Source organism: Betta splendens, chromosome 5 (assembly GCF_900634795.4).
Source record: "Betta splendens chromosome 5, fBetSpl5.4, whole genome shotgun sequence".
In the NCBI taxonomy this organism is placed as follows: domain Eukaryota; kingdom Metazoa; phylum Chordata; class Actinopteri; order Anabantiformes; family Osphronemidae; genus Betta; species Betta splendens.
Window position 1 is genome coordinate 11,049,079 of NC_040885.2, and position 17,269 is coordinate 11,066,347.

The 17,269-nt window shown below is 49.5% G+C and overlaps 3 protein-coding genes across 3 annotated transcripts; 2 read left to right on the forward strand and 1 right to left on the reverse strand.

The window, feature by feature from the left end:
- The first annotated feature begins 6,788 nt into the window (after nucleotides 1–6,788).
- LOC114855852 (olfactory receptor class A-like protein 4) lies at nucleotides 6,789–8,259 on the forward strand. Its single transcript, XM_041070725.2, has 3 exons — nucleotides 6,789–7,135; nucleotides 7,204–7,461; nucleotides 7,603–8,259. Exons 1-3 carry the CDS (start codon nucleotides 6,908–6,910, stop codon nucleotides 8,116–8,118), a joined length of 1,002 nt encoding a protein of 333 aa, XP_040926659.1. The 5' UTR covers nucleotides 6,789–6,907; the 3' UTR covers nucleotides 8,119–8,259.
- A 20-nt stretch (nucleotides 8,260–8,279) lies between these two features.
- On the reverse strand, nucleotides 8,280–10,189 carry LOC114855827 (olfactory receptor class A-like protein 4). The gene is made up of 2 exons (XM_029151331.3): nucleotides 9,560–10,189; nucleotides 8,280–9,490 (listed from the first exon to the last, which is right to left on the reverse strand). Exons 1-2 carry the CDS (start codon nucleotides 9,740–9,742, stop codon nucleotides 8,528–8,530), a joined length of 1,146 nt encoding a protein of 381 aa, XP_029007164.1. The 5' UTR covers nucleotides 9,743–10,189; the 3' UTR covers nucleotides 8,280–8,527.
- Nucleotides 10,190–10,201: 12 nt separating this feature from the next.
- On the forward strand, nucleotides 10,202–12,098 carry fndc10 (fibronectin type III domain containing 10). Its single transcript, XM_029151339.3, has 2 exons — nucleotides 10,202–10,340; nucleotides 10,460–12,098. The coding sequence occupies exon 2, from the start codon at nucleotides 10,624–10,626 to the stop codon at nucleotides 11,554–11,556; it is 933 nt and encodes a 310-aa protein (XP_029007172.1). The 5' UTR covers nucleotides 10,202–10,340; nucleotides 10,460–10,623; the 3' UTR covers nucleotides 11,557–12,098.
- Nucleotides 12,099–17,269: the final 5,171 nt, after the last annotated feature.

Consider the following 17,269-nt stretch of genomic DNA (forward strand, 5'->3'; position numbering starts at 1 on the left):
CCGTACCTAACATCAGGCGCTCTCAGTCCATTTTCCACTCGTGTGCAGCCCCCTAAACCTACACACACACACACACACACACACACACACACACACACACACACACTCGGCCTCTTTGCTTTCACAGTATTTACCACCGACGCCTCTGTGTTGTCTCTGCTCGGTGTCTGACGGATGAAGATGTTCCTGATCCAAAAAACACATCTTCTCCTTCGTCATCATCTTCCTCGTCGTGACTCTGTTGCTCAGTGTCATCTAAGCATGTTTTTAGCCTGCTGGCTGAGTCACATCCCCTGTTTTGTACTCACCACCCTGCCAGTCACACAGCTACTGTATTGTTGTTTTAGATTTTCTAAATGAACCCATGAACACAATGGTGTGAGCCTGTGTCAGCCACACACTGTGTGTCATTTCCCCCCCACCTGGAGGAAGACGAGCGCTCCCAGCACTGCACATTAGCTTTCTCTCCTCTTCACTTCCGCCGCTCATTATTCTCCTTTCAGCTGAAGGCTCTAATACCTTGAGTCTTTACCGAGCGCTGCCATCCCGCCTCGTCCCCCTCGTATTTTCAGAAAATTAAAATCCATTTTCCATCGCTCCACTCTTGTCTCATTACCGCGTGTTCCTCATCTCCTGTGGCTGCAGGATGAAGAGGGGAATCAACCGAGGCTCTTTATGAGCGCACATTTTCTCCTCCGTGAGAGGATTTCACTGCACCTCACGGCAGCAACACGTGGCACAATGCGTGTGTGTGTGTGTGTGTGTGTGCAGCGGTGTACTTCACCTGTTTTTGTTCTGGACAGGAAAACGATTTTTTTGTGTGCATGACGAGGTGAAGAGAAGAAAGCTGTAAAGCTCCTTTTAAAAGATTAGTTAGACTATAATCACCTGATGCAAATACTGTATTGGCTACTGCTGTGATGATGATAAAGAAGATCTGCAAAGCAGTAGCCTAGAATCGAAACAAGCTGGCGACCACATGTCTTCACTTTGTCCTGGTGCTGATGCTTGTAACGATATTCAGTTCTGGCAAGGGAGCATTTAAATGTGCATTGTTATGCTTTAGCCAGTTTGAATAACTCCGTAAATGACTTGCAACCTAATTATTCTCAGCATGACTTTCAGTGAAGCTCATCACACATGCTTTACGTCCCAGAGTTGACTCATCTTCCAGCTACTTACCGTCGGCCTTGCTTCACATTTCGGGGTTGACCTCCGTTTTCGCGTCCAGTTGTCTCAGCTGCAGCAACATGATTTCCCTTCAGCCTCCTCACCCTGTTTCCTGAATCCTAATGACCGCTGAAACGGGTTTATCCGATTACAAACGTGACTGGCAAACATTGAAGTCAATTATGGGGCTTCAGCTGCTGCGTGAGCTAAATGGTGTTTGAATGAGGAGAAACTTAGCATCATCTGAATCATAGGAACTCCCAGATGATGTGCAGGTCTTCAGCAAAATGCCTGGAGCCAAAGCTACATCAGCGAAGAGCTTCTGTGGTTTGATGAGGCAGCACTCAGACAGGGAAGAGATTTATTTATTCCTGCAGAATCCGTCTGTCTTCTCCTCTAACATCAGCACAGGGTTAACGTTTGAGGTTTATAAGTCCATATGAAATGAATACATTGCCGTGAATGAACTCCAATATGTGTGCAGGACATTGCTTTATGAACACATAATTGCTTTGCATTTGTCCCAGTCCTTCATGTGTGCTAATTATGCATGCTAACATGCTACACTAGGACGATACTGCACAACATGCTGTAAAATTGTTAAAAACATTGACGCACAAACCCAAACATGCACCAGACAGGGCATGAGTTTGGAGACATAAGAAAGAAACTTGAAAATCAGCTCTTTATTATAGTCAGTAAAACCCATCAATATGTGGAAGTCTGACACATTCACTGCTTTTACAAGAGAGATGTTTTGAGTTCAAAGCTAAGAAAAGCCCTCCTGCACCAACAAAAGAACACAAGTTGTGCTATTTGTAGATCAAAAGAAGCAGAGGGAAGAGGAAAGTGATGCACGGAGCGCAGTAACAGGCTGATGGAGGGATGACTGCATAAATGACGCAGGTGTTTCTGAGGAAAAGTTTGCATCTGAGCTGAACCCTACTGGCGAAGCTTCAACACAGGCAGCATCATTGTTGTAACTGAGAACTGCGATGGGAAGAGTCGGGATTTCACCTGACTGTTGTGTTTCTAATGGCATAAATGAGCCTCTGAGCTGCCTTAAACGGATGAAGCTGTGTTTTTCTTTGAGCTTTGTCGTACCTGCCTCAGGTGAGTCTGTACCATTAGAAACCGAGTCACAAAAAAACATTAAAAAATATAATTTTTACGTCCAGAAATGTAACTGCAAGAATCACTTCCACTTTTAGTCTGAAAAAACACATAACAGCAAATTAAAAAATGCTGCTGTTATTCTTTGAACCTGAACTCATTTAAGACTTGACACAGAAGAACCCTCTATTCACCCAAATACTCGGCTTTGTTGCAGATATGTCATATTTGTACGTCTTCTTGACAAAGCCATTAAATGCAACAGTAATTCATTTAAAAGTAGGTGCATTATGTTTCTCCTCTGCATTGCCATTAGTGTTGTTGTCTGCATTCATATATATATATATATATATATATATATATTACTTGTCTTCCTCTCAAGGAGTTAGATAATAGGAACAATACCACATTATTGCAAAGCTGAAGAGAAACTAGAAACAGGAGGAGACAGGGGGGCAATTAGGAAACCCACCAAGCAGCTAAACAGAGACTACAGCAACGCACTGCTCCCACAAGACTCAGTCCAACAAAACCCGCATCAGAAGGCGAATGGGCCCATTAACAGAATCAGGCAAGCGAAGACGACCACGTTCAACTTGTGTGTGTGTTTTCAAGATGGGTTTTAGAGACAGAAGTGCCGGGTGAACCACTAAACACCAAGCAGGGTCACCGACGCACGTTTAACAGGACGTGTGGAGTAAAAGGCGCTGGTTTGTTGGTTCGGTTGGAAGCGGGACGTTCTGACGGCAGGATGCTCGTGTGGTCGTTACAGGTGGTGCAGATAATTAAAAGTAAACACTGCCGTCTGCTCGGCTCCACAAGGCTTCCGTCCTGCACGGGCTCCACTGAATGTCCGTGGCTCCCTCAGCGTTTGGACGCCGCCCGCTGCGGGTTCCGTCCGCACTCCGTGAACCTCACGGCAGCATTATCACATCTGTCACTCGTGGCACGCGGCCCTGGCGCCGCTTGAAACCACCTGAACGGCGGATGACGAGCTCGGATTCATGGGCCTTTTCCTCCTCATCGGCAGCTCTAATCCAGCCGTGTTCTGCCCGTGTCATGTTTGAGCCTCCTCGTACATGGCCGAACCGTAGACCCCCACCTCGTTCCCCTTTTACGCCTCTCTCGCTTTGCAACCTCTGTAATTTATCGGCTCTTCATTAGGATGATGCCTCCTCATGTGTTGATGCTGTTCTCCCCCATTTCCTTTGAGCCTTTTATATTTTCCTACTGTACCACCCAATAAACATTTTAAGATTATGGACCCACTGAAGCAATAAAACAGTGAGCCTGGTCTGCAGAGGTCCTGCAAAGAAAAAACACTCAGGACTGTAAAATGCAATGTGAAAACTTTTGCAGTCAAACAAATGCACATACAATAAAACAGCCGAGTTCGGGGTGAACTGACGTCAGTGTGTGTAATAGAACCAATACTCCCGACCCACAGGAGTCAGCAGATGTGCTGTGCGTGGGTCCGATGTGGCAGGATGAGGATGATCCTTGTGGGTAAAATTGATTTCTTCCACTGAAAACCATCCCAGTAAGACAATGTGTGAGGAAATGGAGCTTGTGAGAAATGAGGGGTGGGCACATAAAGAAGGGAGCAGGCGTCCACTCAGGCGGAGAAAACGCTGGATTTTCCCTCCACTGCTTCTCTTTTTCAAAGTTTTAATCTCACACGCGTTTCAGAGGATAAATCTGCTCCTGTGACCAACTATCCTGTTGTTTTACGCTCATAAATCCTCTCAGGTTCCAGAAAATCTAGTCCAGTTTCTTGTTTTCTCTGTAGCAAATTGCTTTTAACCGTAAAAAAGCCTAGATCTGAGCAGGTGGAGGACGCGTTGAGCGTTCGGCCTCACAGCTCACAGTGTTGAATAAATTCAGAGTCCTAATAAAAGATATTAAAAAGCGGGAAAGGAGTCATTCAGCTGGCTGAGAGCATGTCACCATGGTTGTTAGTGCTTCTGCTACACATACTGTATTCACTGCAAAGGGAGTTGTCCAAAGTAGAAATAAGCACAACCCTCCACTCGTGTAATTGCAGCAATTTAAGCAATCACACTGAGATCACAATGATTGTTTGTTTCAACCGACGTGTGCATGTTTTAGCATGACATTTCCCAGGTTGGATCAGATGTCTCCATTCATCATAGTCACCCTAAAACCGGACGCCTCTGTCCCGCGCCCGTCCGCGGTCTCCCCCGGGTCCAGGGCTACGCCGTGGAGCGCGGCGGCGTCCGGGCCGCGGCGGCGCTCGGCCGGAGGACGTCTGCTCTGCTGACGGGCCGGGAGCCAGACACCCAGTATCTGGTATCCATCAGCGCCTCGCATGTGAGCGGAGAAGAAAGAGCCATGTCAGCGAGGGCACGCACTCAGGAAGGTATGCGCTCATTGTGTGAGCCCATGTTAGTTTGTGTCATTAGTGGATGTTATTCCTTCCAGATGACTCAGTTGTCTCTGCCTGAAAGCTTCGCTTTCTTCTGTTTATTCTCTTTTGTGAGAGCGGAAACGTCAGGAATCCAAAGCTCTTTTGTGGCTCGATTCCTGAAAGTGGCTCAGTTTCACTTGGTCAAGCTGATTAAATCTTTCTACCTTCGCCTCCTGCAGCAGCTCTACCTGTTCTGGACCTCCAGCTGACCCCAGTGAAGCAACAGCAGGTTCAGGTGACTTGGTCGAAAGGTTACCGGCCCAGCTGGGACAGAGAGACGTCACATCCCTCTGTCCCCTCCGTGTATTTGCCTCCAACCTGTCATTCTGTCCCCGATCTGCGGCTCAGGCCGAGGAGACGGGTTCTGCCGCACAGCAAACGCTGGGCTGAACGTTTGATCAGCCTTAGTGAAATCACCCATCATGTACATTCATCGCAGATGTGGTTTATTAGTGGAGGTTCAGTCAGCAGTCTGCAGCAATCAGGCATTTTAAATCCGAAGATTGATTATTATTTCTGAAGGTACATTTTCATCCAGAAATGAATTATAGTAACACTTCAGACTCCATCACGTCCACCTCGTCCTCTTCTTTCAGTGACTGAGACAATATCCACCACAATTAACTCTGGATTTCCTGCAAAATGAAAATATCAGCAACTTGGCAAGAGGCCGTTCACTAAACCAGCACATTACAATTGGCAATTACCTATGTAATGTCAGCTCACTTTGAGCGGAGCTGGTTCATAATTATGTGTTGTTTATGTGCATTCATTTGAATTGTATGTAAATGTCAGAATGTTTTTGCAAATGTTCAACATGGTCCTTTGCAGCACGAGTGTAGACTTTATGGCATCACCTGTCAATCAAACCCTCAAATCAAACTTATATGTGTACTTTTTAGTTTGACTGTTGCTGTGGTAACAACACCTGAAATAGGATAAGCATGAAAAATGGCAGATCACAGACCATTCTAACATTAACAACAGCAGCTGCAGCTCAAGCTACGCAATAAAAACACAAGTGCTTCAGTAAACTGTGACCGAGCGGGTCAACGTTGACTCAGGTCACCTCAACCCCAAAACTGTTCTACTCCACGAATTTCAATCTAGTCTTCATTCACACACGTTTCGAATGTTTGTTCTTTGATGAATAAGAGGCTAATGACGCTATAAAAAGACTGTAGCACAACCTGTTCCATATTTTCATACTAACCGAAGCTGATTCATCCATATAAACTATACAGTAGCAAATATGAGCTGCTGTGTAGCTGTGAACCCCAAAACAAAGCTTTACTGAGCAACAAGTATTGCTAATAAAGAGTTTGGAACTGTTTCTGATAAATATTTCTTCATATTATGTTCACTTTAAAGTGACATGTACTCATTTTGAAGTTAAAACTAAAATAAAAACCTGGAAACCTGTATTTTAGTACGACAATTCAATTAAATATATATATACGTTCTTTACATATACATAGATATGTAAAATGTTTCTAATAACTGTTACTAATGTGTACACACAGTGTTTAACTGGATTATTTTTTTTCTTTTTTTTTAAGAAGAGAAATCTTTTTAAATGTTGTATTTAGTTAATCATGGCGCCATCTAGTGCCTGGTGGCGGTAAACAGAAATTGTACAGTAGTAGAAGATGAATATGTTGTGCAGCCACATGACGTTATAAGATAAACAGTCATGGTCCATTACATTCCCTAATTAACAAAATTGCAAATATCAGATAAAAAAATAACTAATGGCTTCATAATTATCAAATGATGCCATTTGTCATTTTTGTGTAAATATTCATATTTATACATTATAAATATTAAGACATATGAGCTTATCAACTTTATCAACTAGTGTTTAGTTGATAAATGTAAAAACAGTGAAACTTTGTTGCGTTGCTCTTGAAAGAACTGAAAACAATTGTGTGTCAGGGTTCTGTTGTTTGTGTTCATTTACAGAATACACACTCATAAGCAAGTTCACAGATGACGACAACAATTAATAATCCCTTCTGGTTCATTAACATCCATCAGCCCCCTGGGGGGGGGGGTGCTTTCTGGGGGACTGTCAGGAATTGTCGTCCTGTGCGTTTTCTTGTTTCTTGACGACAGCAGTTGCAGAACCTTCTTCTATCGCGGTGGAGCTCCGCTTGCTCGCCCGTCACGCACCGGCGAACCTGCCCGAGGGCGCCGATGGCTCGTCTGCTCGGCTCGCCTGCACAGACGGCCCTCTACACCGTCCTGCTGGGCCTGGCCGTCGTGGGGAACGCCACCGTGGCGCTGGTGGTGGGCAGGAGTGTGGTAACGAAGCACGGCGGGGCCGGCTGCTCGGACGCCATCATCCTGAACATGGCCCTGTCCAGCCTGCTGGTGTCTTCGACGAGGAACATGGCGGTTCTGGTTTCAGACTGGGGCTATGAGGTACGTTACCTGGGAGTTTGCTGGGGCGAGTCGGAGGAGAAAAACCAAGTGGCCCCTTTCCTCCACAGATGCCTGCCACTAAAATGCTGTGTCAGCTCCTGATGGGGGTGTGGGTGTGGCTGCGCTCGGTCAACGTGTGGTCCACGTTCTGCCTCAGCGCGTTCCACCTCCTGACCCTGAGACGAGCGCGTCCGACCCACGGGAGCCTCCGTCGGGCTGTTCCCGCGGCGCTGCCGATGAGCCTCGGCCTCATCTGGCTCCTCAACTTCCTGCTCTCCACCCCCGCGTTCATCTTCTCCACCAACGGGGGCGTGAACGTCACAGAGGTGAGATGTTTGACTTCAGGACATTTAAAAAAAATGGTACCTTTTAAAATTGTATTTCTTCTACTGTTCTCTGTATATTAGCCGGGTCGTGACTCTGTTGAGTGAAACCATTAACTCTCTCCCTGCGCCTGCTCCTCCCAGTCGCTGATACTGGTGAGCAGCACCAACCGCCCCGTGCTGCGCTGCGTCTCCGACTTCCCCTCCGTCCACAGCGGCCTGGCCTTCGCCACCACGTCTCTGGTGATCCATGAAATGACCCCCGTCGTCCTGATGGCCTTCACCAGCCTCTCCTCCCTTCACACCCTCTACAACCACGGCAGGAAGCATCCTTTGGAGCGAAATGCCGTGAGGCGCGTTCCTGCGGAGCTGCGGGCCGCTAAGGTGAGGTGCTGCGTCGCGGCGCTCGGACCCGGCTGCTTCATGCCGTTTTACCTCTTCCACCAGGTGATTCTTTCCCTCGTCATGCTGTTCGTCGCATCCTGGGGAACCAGCGTGATCTCCGTCACCTATTTCAACTACAACCGCAGCTCCTCGACGGAGTTCCTCCGGGTCATCACTCGCTTTTGCAACGTCGCCTTCCTGTCTCTGTCGCCGGCGGTTCTGGCGTTCGGGCATCGGGGGCTGCGTTCGTTCATCAGGTCTGTGCTCGCTCGCTGATGGAGCCCGGGGCCCTGGACGCGCTGCTCACTCAGTGCTGCTAGTTAGAATTACTGCCATGAAAGTAGTTTATAGCACAATTTATAGCGAACGTGTGATAGAAAATGTGATGAAAGGTGTAGTCTGCATTCGAAGGCTGCTGTGGATTAAAGAGTTTGTACTAAGCGTTCAATCTTCATTTTTATTCCATTCAGCTTAATAGTAGAAACAACCTATGGAAGAACTGCACATGACATTGGTTTATAGAAATGTGTAGGAAAAATAGGATAATAATTAGGAATCACGCTGCATATTAATATAATAATATGCAGACATAATAATAATATTATGTCTGCCTGTACTGCAATATCTAAAAATAATACTTTAGTTGTCAAATGTACACAATAATGTGTGAGTGCACATCGTTTGGTCATTTTCGTGATTTAAACGTCTCCTTCCTCTCCTTTTGCACAACAAAAATAGTTTGACCTCTGGCCTCTGGAGGCGTCCTGTCCTCACCGTGACATGGACGAGCCGCCGTCCACCTCGCCGCCATGCTCGCGATCCTCCTCCTCAGCCTGCCGTGCCCCAGGGCCACCACCATGGGACTGAAGCCCCCGAACACGGAGGCGGAGAACTGGGCCACGGTGAGCAGCCCCTCGGTGAGGGCGCCGCCGTTGTGGTTGTAGTAGGTGACGGCGGCCAGCTGCACGGCCCAGCAGCACACGAACAGCGCCACCAGCGCCGTGATCACGTGCGCCGCCTTGCGCTCCGCCGCCCCGCTCGCCTGCGCGTCCGCCTCGCCCCGGACGGCTCGCGCGTGCCCGACCAGAGCGCGGAGCGTCGCCAGGTTGGTGCCGAGCATCAGCAGCAGCGGCAGCGCCTCGTTGAGCGCCAGCGACGCCGAGGCGAAGGCGGCGCCCTGGCGCCGCGCGGGGAACTCCCACACGCAGCCCAGCAGGGGGCGCGTGGTGCAGCTGATCACCATCAGCTGCACGGTGGCGTTGCCGCTGACGTGGGCGCCGTAGGCCAGCGCGGGCGCCGAGAGGGCCAGGTTGGCCCCCCACACCAGCCCCAGCGCCCCCCACACCCCCCGCCGCGCCCGCCGCTGGGCCAGCGGCCCGGAGGCCACGCGCCGCCGCCGCACGGTGGCGCAGTGGAGGACGCTGAGCGCCAGCGTCGCCCAGCAGCCCACGCCGCGCCACCACACCCACAGCAGCATGAACACGCGGCACCAGCCGGGGGACAGCGACACGCTGAAGCCCAGGTCCGACACGAATATGGGGACGGTGCGGAAGAGCGACGTCAGCAGGTTGGCGAGCGACAGGTGCGCCAAGATGGTGTCGGACGGAGGGAGTCGCCGCGACGGACTCTCGCTGGCGGATTGAAACACCTGAGAGCGGAGGAGAGACTGAGAACAGGCCCGAAGCAGTCACAGGCGGCCGGTACCGTGTGATCTCACCACATGGATGACCAGGATGTTCCCCAGGATGCCGGAGAAGACCAGGAACCCGAACAGAACCGCGTCTACAGTCAGATCTCTAGTCATGGCATCGTCCTCTGCACAGAGACGCGTGTGCGAGAGCGGCTTCTTCCGCTGCTGATGCGCTCCTTGTGTTTTATACACGCGAAAGCATCGATTCATCACACAGAGGGTTCTGTCTTTGCTGACCGGGATCAAGGTCAATTTATTTCATTGTGTCGCCTGAGTGCACATCCTGCATTCACTCTAATGCAGAAATGCTCATAATATCAGATAAATGACCTCCTCAGAGCTCAGTGTGACCTTTCAGGTGCAGGTGATGCTGATGCAGCTCGTGTTCCCTTTGTCAGCATTTTATTCTCTCCCTCGGCACTAATTGCTTGTGGAGCTGCACAGTTTCTCTCCTGGGACCGTCGCCCCTAAGCACCGCTCTCCTGAGTTGCTCGTGGAGAACAGAGATGCTGATGACGACGCTCGCACCGCTGGGGCGCGTGTGGGGGAGGGGCGCCCAGGTGAGCGGCAGGTGGGACGCGGCCTCCGTCCGCTCCGCGCTGGCTCCGTAACATACACGCGCCTGAGGCGCCGCGTGGGCCGATGACTCACGCAGCCGCTGTTAGAGACTACAAATGTTTTCGCGCACGCACCCACGCTCCCAAAGCGCTCCGCGGCGCGCGCGCGCCCGCGCTCCCCCACGCATCAAAGCGTTCCATTCAAGGCAGACGGGAAGAGGAACGCGGAGCTGACGCTCCTGCCAGAGCAAGTACGTGGGTTTCATACACTGAGCCGCGAGGTTCGCCGCCATCAGCTTCGTTCCGACCAAGGTCATTGTCGGATGTCTTGACTGGACGGTCGCATGACCACATGTTATTTCTGTCGCAGACGCACGCGCGCCCCTCTCGCCCATGGACGCGTCGGCTCTCGCGCCGATCTCGTCGCGTGCGCTCAGGCTGAGCTGAGCCTATGGCCGACGTCGCACCGCTTTGCGCCATCGCCCGTCACGTCCACCGCGAGAGGGAATAGTCCGACGAACGGGAGCGGGTGAGATGCGGAGCCGGGAGCGGCCGTGCCTCGTCGCCGTGTCGGCGCTGCTGCTCTGCACGGCGGCGTCCAGCTCGGCGTCCGCGGCAGCTCCAGCATCCCCATCAGAGGTGAGAGGCGGGAGCGATGCGGGGACCTGGATGAAACAGACAGACACGGACTACGGCAGCAGGAGCAAGAATCGGCCAGCACCGAAGCTTAAAGAGGGCCCGGGCCGCGACGATGGCTTCCCTTTAAATACCAGCAGACGCAATAGTACTACTGTGACATCGGAACGGCCTGGCAGGATGCCAAGGCAGAGCCCGGAGGAAGGTGCGTCACCGCTGTGTGCCTACCGAGTCATAGAGGCGGGCATCGGAGGGCAGCTCTGCTTCCGACACACGCTGCTCGGCTACAAGTGCCACGAGGGGGACTGCAGGACAGCGGTGTCCGTGGGAAACCTGGTGGCGAACATTCTCACCAACGGCAGCGTGCTGCTGCAGTGGAGCCGCGAGGGGAACTCCACGGTGGCCGCGGCGGAGCGCGCGGCGGCCGGCGGGGCTCCGGGGACGCGCGTCTTCGCCGGCCGCCGCCACAGACGCGCGGGCTACGAGCTGAGCTGCTGGTGGAACGGCAGCTACACTCAGTTCGAGTGCGCCGGCGTCCACCTGGGCTCCGGCTGCGCGGACTTCCTGCTGACCGAGCTGCACGAGAACATCCCCTACCGGCTCTGCCTCCGGTCCGTGGCGCGCGCCGACCCGGCGGAGCGGCGCGACTGCGTGGAGTTCACCCTGCCGCCGTCCGGGATGCAGGACATCGTGATTGCCATGACGACCGTGGGGGGAGCGATCTGCGTGATGCTGGTCATCATCTGCTTGTTGGTGGCGTATATCACCGAAAACATCATGAGCCCCACGACGCAGCACACATACTCCTACCGCACGCACTCCCGTCACTGACGCACGGCTAAATATACACAACGGCCTAAATTTATCATCCACAGTGATCACATTAGTCCCACATTCACAAACACACATCACTAAAAGGATTATTTACATTCAGTCAAATAATGATACATGCATCCTGTTTTGTTTAAGGTGAACTGAAGCACAATCTACTGTGGCTCTGCAGATTAGATGCCTTGTCAACCTCTGAGAGGATGCACTGAACCAAAAGTTATAACCTACATAAAATACTGTGTTGTGTTTCTGTTCAAGGCTGTGTGTGAATGAGTCTGTCCTTATGTGCTGGGGGCATTTATACAGCAATACAGCTAGTGAAACAGTAGGAAGAGCTGTGTTGCTAAATGTGCAGCCTGTGATAGTGTTCAATTTAGTGGAGACCTGTCATAGTTACGTTACAGGGAAATAAAACTTTGCTAAACTGCGTATTTCAACTTGACTAAATCATCCCACTGTCTAGTTCTGCTTTTACATCTGCATACAGTATGTATTTGTACTGTTTAGTGAAGGGCAATAAAACCTGGTGTACATTCTCCAAACACATGTGTTGTCATGCTTTCATATCATGTCATCCACTCTTGCCAATGATAACAGTGGTAATGCTTCACAACATTGTGTGATAACGTGTGTCTAACAATGCCAAAGTAACCAGACAGTAAGGTCTATTTTTGGCTAATGTGGAAAAATCAATTCCTGTAAAAGTAGTTCATAGCCTAAATCATTTCAGACCCAGTACGGTCATAACAGCTGGAGCCAGTATGTTTAAATGCATCTAGAGATCCTTGTAAAGGTTTTAACTGTTAGTTCTGTAACCGTTTCCTTACATGTGATTTAATTTCATTTTTAATTAAATTGTGGTTGATATTGTAGCCAAAACACAGCTCCTACATAGCATAGAATCTGTAATGAAAGAAAAGTTGCATTGACATACAACGGGTCTTAACATTTTATATATAATGCTACTGAATTAAACGAGCAAATAGAAAGGAAATATGCAATTAATTATGACATAGGCGTTTGTACTGTGTTGATTCTTTTTACAAATACATTGTAATGTCTAACTGGGAAAACGAAACCGTTTTTCAATGTGTTTTCTGGTTAGTTTAGTTAATTTGACATGGGCTGTTATGTAACTGAGTGACTTGTTGCCGGTAAAGCCCAACAGAGGGCGCTAGTGTTCTTCATTAAAAAACAGTCATGTCGACGCTGAGGAAAACCACAGTACTGTTCAGGTAACAACGTTAAAGACAGGATGTGTGGCAGAGAGAGATGTTAGTGTGTGACTCACTGTGTCAGTGACTGCTGCTTTCAGCTTCATGCATCAACGCAGATTAGGCTCAGGCGACGGGTGCTGACAAAGGGAGGCTGTGTAGTAGTGGCCTGAAGGGAAACAAGACTAAATTCTGAGACCTATGGCATAAACATATACTATAAGATAGAGAAAAGAAAAACACACACACACTGATGTTACAGAGTTCTGAAATAACAAACCTCACCTAAAGGGGACACAGTCACGTGTTATTTATGTAGTTATTGATGTGCAACAGTCTGATCAGTCTGAACTCCACAGTCTGAAAATAACCCTGAACCATGAAGGTTGTGTAGAATAACTTCAGCTTCATATTTGTTCACTCACTGCGTCTAATAAATGTTGAAATGCTTCCAGAAGACAAGTTTTAGCAGCATTTTGTGTAGCGTCACATGATGCGAGCTGTCAATCATTTCCTGCAGTGACTCGGCTCTTGGCCGTGTACTGCAAACAGCTTCAGCTCTAGAACTGCAGTCAGGTCCCTGTGCGTGTGGCGCCCTCTGCTGGCAGCAGTAAAACTACACGACCATCACCTGCAAGTACGTCTGTTCTCAAGTACGTCGATTAATAACTGATCAATATTTTATTATATTTTATTTTAAAAAAATTTCATCCAGACAAGTCAAAAACTTGGCAGCCCATGATTTTCCAGTAGTTACCATTGCTCCAAAGTGTGACGCTTTCTTGGGAGCAAGTCATTTTTAATTGTCGTAGTACAAGGACAGGCAGCCGGTGCTCATGTGAAAATCAAGTAATGGATTTACGCGTCCCCTTCTGGAGGTATCGATTGAAATCAAATCGTCTTCTAATTAATTTGTCCTTAAGATAAAATGCAAAACACTTCTCGTTTCTTTTGATATTAGCAAAAAAACTGAATATAATCAATGTATGTAAGACCCGAGATCAACACACAGGGGTTTTCGCTTTGTTGCTGAGATTTATTGATAAAATAGTAAACAAAAAAACATTTTAGACATATTTGCAAACATTATTAAAAAGTGAGCGAGTACGTGTCACTCACTCGCAGTCCTGGCACTGCCATGGTGCCTCCTTTCTGCATTTGCCACACGTGTATCTGTAGCAGCCAACACATCGCACAGTGGCACGATTGCTGGTGCATCGTTTGACCTGACACATGGCTCTTTTTCCAGGTTCAGGTGTGGGAGGCTGCTGCCGAAGCCTCTGCTCCTTTCGTGCCTTCTTCTCGCCCACATGTGGGTTCGCCAACTCCGTGGCGAGCTCCGCCAGGAAGTCCGCCCGTCTCTCCTTCCTCCCGGTGCACGCTTCGTACAGCGCATGCGCATTCAGCGCCGCCATATCGATCATGTAGTAGAACACGGCCACTGGCCAGCGCCGCGTCGCTGCGCGGACGCTGTAGTTCCGCAGCATCTGCTCCATGGCATCCGCGCCGCACCTCGTGCTGCTGTACAGGGCGACCGTGTTCGGCTTCCGTTTGGGGGCGTTCTCCGTGTGAACCACGCTGTGCATGCTGCTCAGGACGTGCACGCTCGTCCTCCGCGTGCACGCGTACGCCGTCAGCGCGGCACCAGTGGTTGAAAACACCTAAAAAATGAGACAAGTTGTTATTTTTATTGCACGCTCACACACACAGTAGAAACACATAAACACAGAACCTGCGACGCACCTGAGTGGTGAGTCTTTTGCGGTCCGTCTGTTTAGCGGATTGAGGAATTTCCCGGTGATTCTCGTCGACTGCGCCGAGGATGGTGGTTTTGCGGCGAAGCAGTCGTTGCGCAAGTGACAGTGACGTGAAGCAACTGTCCGTGGTGACGTTTTCTGCCCTTGTCCAGGAACGGTTCCATCAGACGCATCACCACGTCTTCCCCACCGGGACCACTGGGACCACTGGGACCACTGGGGTCGTTGCCAAGACACGGGAGGACGTTGCAAATGTACTTGGACTTCGCGTCGCAGGCGACCCAGAACTTGATGCCAAACTTCTCCGGCTTCGACGCGACGTACTGCAGGAAACGGCAGCGAGTCTTTGTCGGGAGGAGCTGCGCATCAACGGCGATGTGTGGACCGGGGCTGTAGGAGGAGATGCAGTTGGAGACAAAGGACCGCCACACACCGGAGATGGCAGCAAACTCGTCGGTCTTGGCTCGCTCCACGCGGGTGGAGCTGTCGTCAAAGCGCAGGTGTCGCATGATGTCCTGGAAGCGGTCCCGTGACATGATGCCAGTGATCTGTGGGTTTCCCAGGTTTGATGACCCCCCGCAAGATGACAATGGCAATAAACGCCATTAGTTCAGGGATGTCCACCAACCAGTCATGCTCCGTTCGCTGTGCGTGTTGAATGGTGCATTCTTGAATGCTATGAAGCATGTCAAGACTGATGAACCTCAGGAAGCTCTCCAGGCGACTGGAGACGCTTGTCCTGACCGTGGGCGTCGGCTCTCCGTCTGCGGCGTACGCTTCTATGGGGGTGAAAGGGAGACGCGCCCTCACCCGTTCTTCACGCCACACGGGGCCGTCTTCCGCCGCCTCCGTCAGGTCAGACCTCAAACGAGCTCTTTTTGGTTGAGGACTAGTCTCCTCATCTGCAGTGTGGACAAAGTCACATTGTGAGCAATGGGAAGTTGATATCACAAATGCGTGCATAGATGCTAATAATAATTCTATCTCCTCCTCTGCATCTGAATACTGTCTGAAATGTCTTCCGAAATAAAAAAGGCAGAGTAGATATTTCAGCCACTCCACTCTTCTTCTGTGCTTTCCACTTTCTTGTTTAAAATGAAATAGGAAATAATATGAAATGAAATCTAACCTGAAGACAGCTCAGAGTCCGAATACGGCTGAAGGTCTATGTCTTCTCCATCCGAGTCACAGGGGTTGACTTGGCTCAGGATCGCGTCCAGTGCTCGCTGAGTGAGGCCTTCCTGCATGTTGGTTCCTTGGAGAGGAGGTTCGTCCACTACTAAGTTCCCGAGGGCACTGAAGTAGCAGGCTGTGTGCAGTGAGGTATTTATCCACCTCAGCACAAGAGGAACTACCTCTCACCTGAGAGCAGGCTGCTTCTATGGGTCCATGGATGTGCAAATCTACATCCATTGAATACAACTGGGCGAGGCCCTCCGTGCCAATGTGAGAAATGTCCAACCAAGTCCTCTTGCTATGCATGAACGACCCTCAGTCAGCAGCCCCCCCTCCTCCACACCAGCAAACCCCCAGCAGCCAATGTGTCAGTGTTTTTTTCAAAAAACATAGGTGATGTCTTAAAATTATTTTGTGTTTGTCTAGTTTAGGAGTTTTGTTTTCATTCTCCTTAGTTTTGTGTTTGTAAACAGGAAGAATGTGTACTCACCCACTGCATCGTAATATATTGGCTTCACATATTTCTGTGGTTATGGATCACGATTTAATTAATTTAATATATAATACTTACATAATTGTATGCGCGCATTGCCACCTAAAAACGTGGAACGCCCCTTATTTCGGTTTTAAACTGCCATAACTTGTTAAGGCACGTGTTCCAGCGGTTGTAGATGTTATGTTGACAACCGTCATAATCACCGTAGTTTACTTTACAGCAGGTCTGCGACTCATCCACGTGTTCCTACATAAGCTGCGCTGGTGATGGGGCCGTTTATCGGGTGATGCTTACAGCAGAACACGTCCTCAGACATAGATTTCACAGCAGTTGCCAACATGTATTTATTTGGAGAAAGCTTGTTTAGCAGAGGTACCACTTCATAGCGTGCCAGCTGTTTGTCTGCATCAACAGGGGGCGCGTGTGACGGTTACGTGTTCGTATGTGTAATAAATACCTATTTCACGACGCCGTGCTTTTGATTTTTGACTTTTGAAAACGAGACGTTTTCTCGTTTTCCCGTCTTTTAATCCGGTGGGGAAATGAAACTGGACCCCACACACACTACTGAATTAGAACATACTGTGAACATACTGTGAAAGGCACCACCGAATGCGGCACTTGAAACCAAACATCACCGCGCATTCCCAACTTGATGCAAGTCATCGTGATGTAAATAAGCTGCTCCACGGCCCGTATCGTTGGAATGTCCCCTAATGGCTGTGACGGCGACGCCCCGCTTTTCTTTCGCTCGTGCGTCTCTTCTTTTATTGTGTGCGATCAACGAAGATGAGAGTAAGTGGCTGTTGATGGACATCTCCTCAGCTGGTGACCGGCACTAATGGCTCGTTTTTGTTCCTGGAAGAGGCGCATATCATCGCTGCAGTTTATAAACGTGAAGGTTGTAGATGTTATGTTGACAACCGTCATAATCAACCGTTGTTTTTAAACCAGACAATGAAATGGATTTTAAATTTCCCGTTTTTTCGCGTGGCACGCTATGAAGTGGTACCTCTGTTAAAAAGCTTTTTCCATCGAAACCGTAAGAGTCATCACCAAATAAATACATG

Excerpts from the sequence above, each read along its gene's own strand:
- LOC114855852 (XM_041070725.2), top strand. The coding sequence starts at position 6,908 with ATGGCTCGTCTGCTCGGCTCGCCTGCACAGACGGCCCTCTACACCGTC. Across the intron at positions 7,136-7,203 it reads TTTCAGACTGGGGCTATGAG|ATGCCTGCCACTAAAATGCT; the intron begins GTACGTTACCTG and ends TTTCCTCCACAG. Across the intron at positions 7,462-7,602 it reads GGGGCGTGAACGTCACAGAG|TCGCTGATACTGGTGAGCAG; the intron begins GTGAGATGTTTG and ends TGCTCCTCCCAG.
- LOC114855827 (XM_029151331.3), bottom strand. The coding sequence starts at position 9,742 with ATGAATCGATGCTTTCGCGTGTATAAAACACAAGGAGCGCATCAGCAG. Across the intron at positions 9,491-9,559 it reads ACATCCTGGTCATCCATGTG|GTGTTTCAATCCGCCAGCGA; the intron begins GTGAGATCACAC and ends CTCCGCTCTCAG.
- fndc10 (XM_029151339.3), top strand. The coding sequence starts at position 10,624 with ATGCGGAGCCGGGAGCGGCCGTGCCTCGTCGCCGTGTCGGCGCTGCTG.